The following is a 3,037-nucleotide window of genomic DNA, read 5'->3' as shown; positions in this document are numbered from 1 at the left end:
AACCCACTCACAAGCAAAAGTCACCGCACAAACTGTTGTTTCCATCGATGGTTTTTCCTCGCCCTTCCTAGAGCTCGTTATCAGATCAACTGCGCATGCGTAAACGAACTGACTTCCGGTTTGAGAAAAAAGCTAAATTTCCGGCGGTTTTAAATTGAATTTTTTTTTTTACGTGGCAAGGTTCACCCACAAATACAGAATATAGCTAAGCATTGATTTTTTAAAATCATCTTTTTTGAAAAAGTTATGGGTATTTCAGTATCGTTTATGTCTTTAAAAAGAACATTTTTCAAAATAAAAAGAAAACCATGCTTGGCTGGATGCAAAAACGAATACAAATTATCAAACCATCGATTAAATACCAAAATTGCGTAGCACGGAGACAAATTTAGAGTTTTCTTTTATTGGTCACGTGACCATGGGCGTGGTATGATGACGTCATATTTAGGGTCATTGGCTTACAAAAGTTGGAAACTGACCAAAATAATGCCAAATTCTCTCAAATTACTTAACCATTACATCCTTAGCATCGCACCCCAAAAAATACGTCAATGGGCCTTTAAGTCATCGAACTAGAATGGAGAAAAATTTACGTATATTATCAAACTGCTTGAACCAGGCAAGCCAAGTAGTACAGGAACTTGCTACAAATAGCGGTAGAAATGTTGTTGCTGGTACTACTTTTGACGAGGCTTCGACAAGCAGCCATGACATCGGTGGGACAAAGTGTCACTAGAGCTCGAGCAATGATGCGCCAGTCTACCGCCAGAGGATTGTACTCACGTTTGAACAGTCGAGAACGTCTTCGAGCCTCTTCGTCCACTAACTCTGCTCCCGTTAAGTCGAAGAGAGCGAAAGTTGAAACAAAGAAGGTATTTGAATTTGTGTTGGTGAGGGTGGATGATGAAGATGACGAAGAGGCTTACTCCGATAGTGTTCACTCTGATAGTTGGATGTTGAGGGATGAAAGTACTGTATTAAGAGGCTTTATAACTCTTAGCTCAGAAGATGTCAGTTAGTGTTGAGAGGTCAACCATCATGTAAAATGGATCCAAGACAGTCAATCACGAAAACAATAACCTCAACTGTTTTTATTTCTTCCTCATCAGGCAAATGCAATAGTTTACAAAAAAGCCACGGATAAGTTAAGCGCCTTGTAATGAAGGCACAACAGCTCACAAGAAGCATTTGATTAGATCTTACAACTTGCAGCGCAAAAAACTGAGTCCCACTCGCTGATCATCAGAACATGTCGTTCTGTTGATCTCCTGTAACGCAGGGTCAATTAAATCAATGCAGTACATTGCGGGAAAGCTGGTAAAATAGTGTTTCTCTACGAAGCACCCGGCGTTTTATAACTTAGCATAAGTCTATTATTAAGCGGTTACGCCCTCATGGCGGGGATCACCAAACCACGTCATATGTTGGCTCTCAAAGCCTGGGAAAGCGAATTTTCCATAACATGAAAATCCGTGTGTACGAACACCTTTTTTTTATACCACTTCACCGTATGGAGGAGGGATATCATATAGCCACGCCATCGTGGTCTGGCTATTGCTTGTTTCAAAGTCATATGGCGGAGGAGGATTCAGAGAATTGTGCTCAAAATATGTGGGAGCACCAAGTTCAACAACAGTGACCCGGCGAATGTTTTCTGTCCTCGAAGGATATCCTTCACCATGTGACGCGTTCGATGTTATCGTGTCTCCACCAAGCGAACTGTCAGAAACTTGTGGGGTTTCAGTTAAGTTTACCGGTGTTCTGCAGATACACCAAAAAGTGGAGTGTGAGTTTTCGCATCCATGAGAAACCGCATAAGGAGGGGGTGTCCCAGGGCTCTGTTCTCCGTCGGTAGCACAAAATCCTGGATATCCCGGGAGATATGGAATAGGCAGTACACCATCTAAGCTGTCTTGAAAGATTTGTTGCCGCGAAAATGATGATACCGGGGAGATTTTAGTCCATCCGCATCCACAACGACGCATCAAATCACAAACGAATGCCAAACATGCGCCAACGATTACGAGAATCACCCCGACAGCGGCCATTTCAATGCCCATCGAGGCGAATCCCGCCACTGCAAAGGCGATCCCGACCACAAAACAGCTGAAATAGCTCAAGCAAAGAAACAGCCACCAATTAGATACTTTGACACCGGTTGTGTTGTAAGGACAGGAAGGTGCCCGGCAGGCTAACCAACCAAAATATCCAACACATCTTTGAGGATTGCTTCTCGCCATGCAAAACACTCTTGTTTTTGATTGAAGCACTAAATTTGCATGTGTTTCCAAAATTCGCTTCCACAAACCGGAGAAAATCCTGGCAAAATACAATGAAGATTTAGCATTGCGAATTCACAAGGGCAGAAAAAACTGAAATTAAAAAAAAAAAACAGGAAATATACGCTGTATTAAAGGCACTCACCCCAGAATTGCGAACCGGTCAGTTACTTGTAAACATAAATTTCTGCACAAGCAAAATAAAGACCCGCAGCGAACCTTGGTGGTTTGGCTATAAAAGCAGGTTATAAACGACTAAATAATTAATTTTGACTGGAAAAAAAACGCCTCAACGTCTCCGTCGCTGGCTGAAATTTCGCTAGAATATATCCCTCAGTCTCACTTTCGCATGACTTGTTCCGAGGTATAACTTTTGTGATGAAAAAAAAAAAAAAGGGATGACATTTCCGTGCTCTTGGCGCCGGAGCACGTGAATGGCGAGTGGCTCGGCTAATTTAAATTCGTTTTCGTGTTTGCAAACATCACACTACGAGCTTCTTAGTATTTATCTTTCAGCTGAGAGGAATAACACAACTCCCACTAACGTGACTCTTTTGCTGTTTAGCACGAACATACCACGTGTACACGATTACAATGCAAGATCTCTGGTCAGGCGATTGTGTAAATGCAAGAGAACATTACCGGTAAATCTTTAATAGTTGAGCTTTGTCATATGTTTTTCCTTTTATTCTTTGTGCTTGAAAATATTTGCTTTGTCTTATGAAATGTTATTCTCTTTGTGATTCGAAATGTCGTGT

At 41.7% G+C, this 3,037-nt stretch overlaps 1 protein-coding gene across 1 annotated transcript; it reads right to left on the bottom strand.

Moving 5' to 3' along the window:
• Positions 1–1,076: 1,076 nt before the first annotated feature.
• LOC137991640 (uncharacterized) lies at positions 1,077–2,662 on the bottom strand. Its single transcript, XM_068836695.1, has 2 exons — positions 2,425–2,662; positions 1,077–2,319 (listed from the first exon to the last, which is right to left on the bottom strand). The coding sequence occupies exon 2, from the start codon at positions 2,238–2,240 to the stop codon at positions 1,494–1,496; it is 747 nt and encodes a 248-aa protein (XP_068692796.1). The 5' UTR covers positions 2,241–2,319; positions 2,425–2,662; the 3' UTR covers positions 1,077–1,493.
• Positions 2,663–3,037: the final 375 nt, after the last annotated feature.

This window comes from Montipora foliosa, chromosome 1 (assembly GCF_036669935.1).
Source record: "Montipora foliosa isolate CH-2021 chromosome 1, ASM3666993v2, whole genome shotgun sequence".
Taxonomy (NCBI): domain Eukaryota; kingdom Metazoa; phylum Cnidaria; class Anthozoa; order Scleractinia; family Acroporidae; genus Montipora; species Montipora foliosa.
The sequence above is the reverse complement of the archived record's forward strand: the minus strand, read 5'-3'. Positions and strand labels throughout refer to the sequence as shown.

What these genes read in the sequence shown, in the direction of transcription:
- LOC137991640 (XM_068836695.1), bottom strand. Translation starts at nt 2,240, where the DNA reads ATGGCGAGAAGCAATCCTCAAAGATGTGTTGGATATTTTGGTTGGTTA.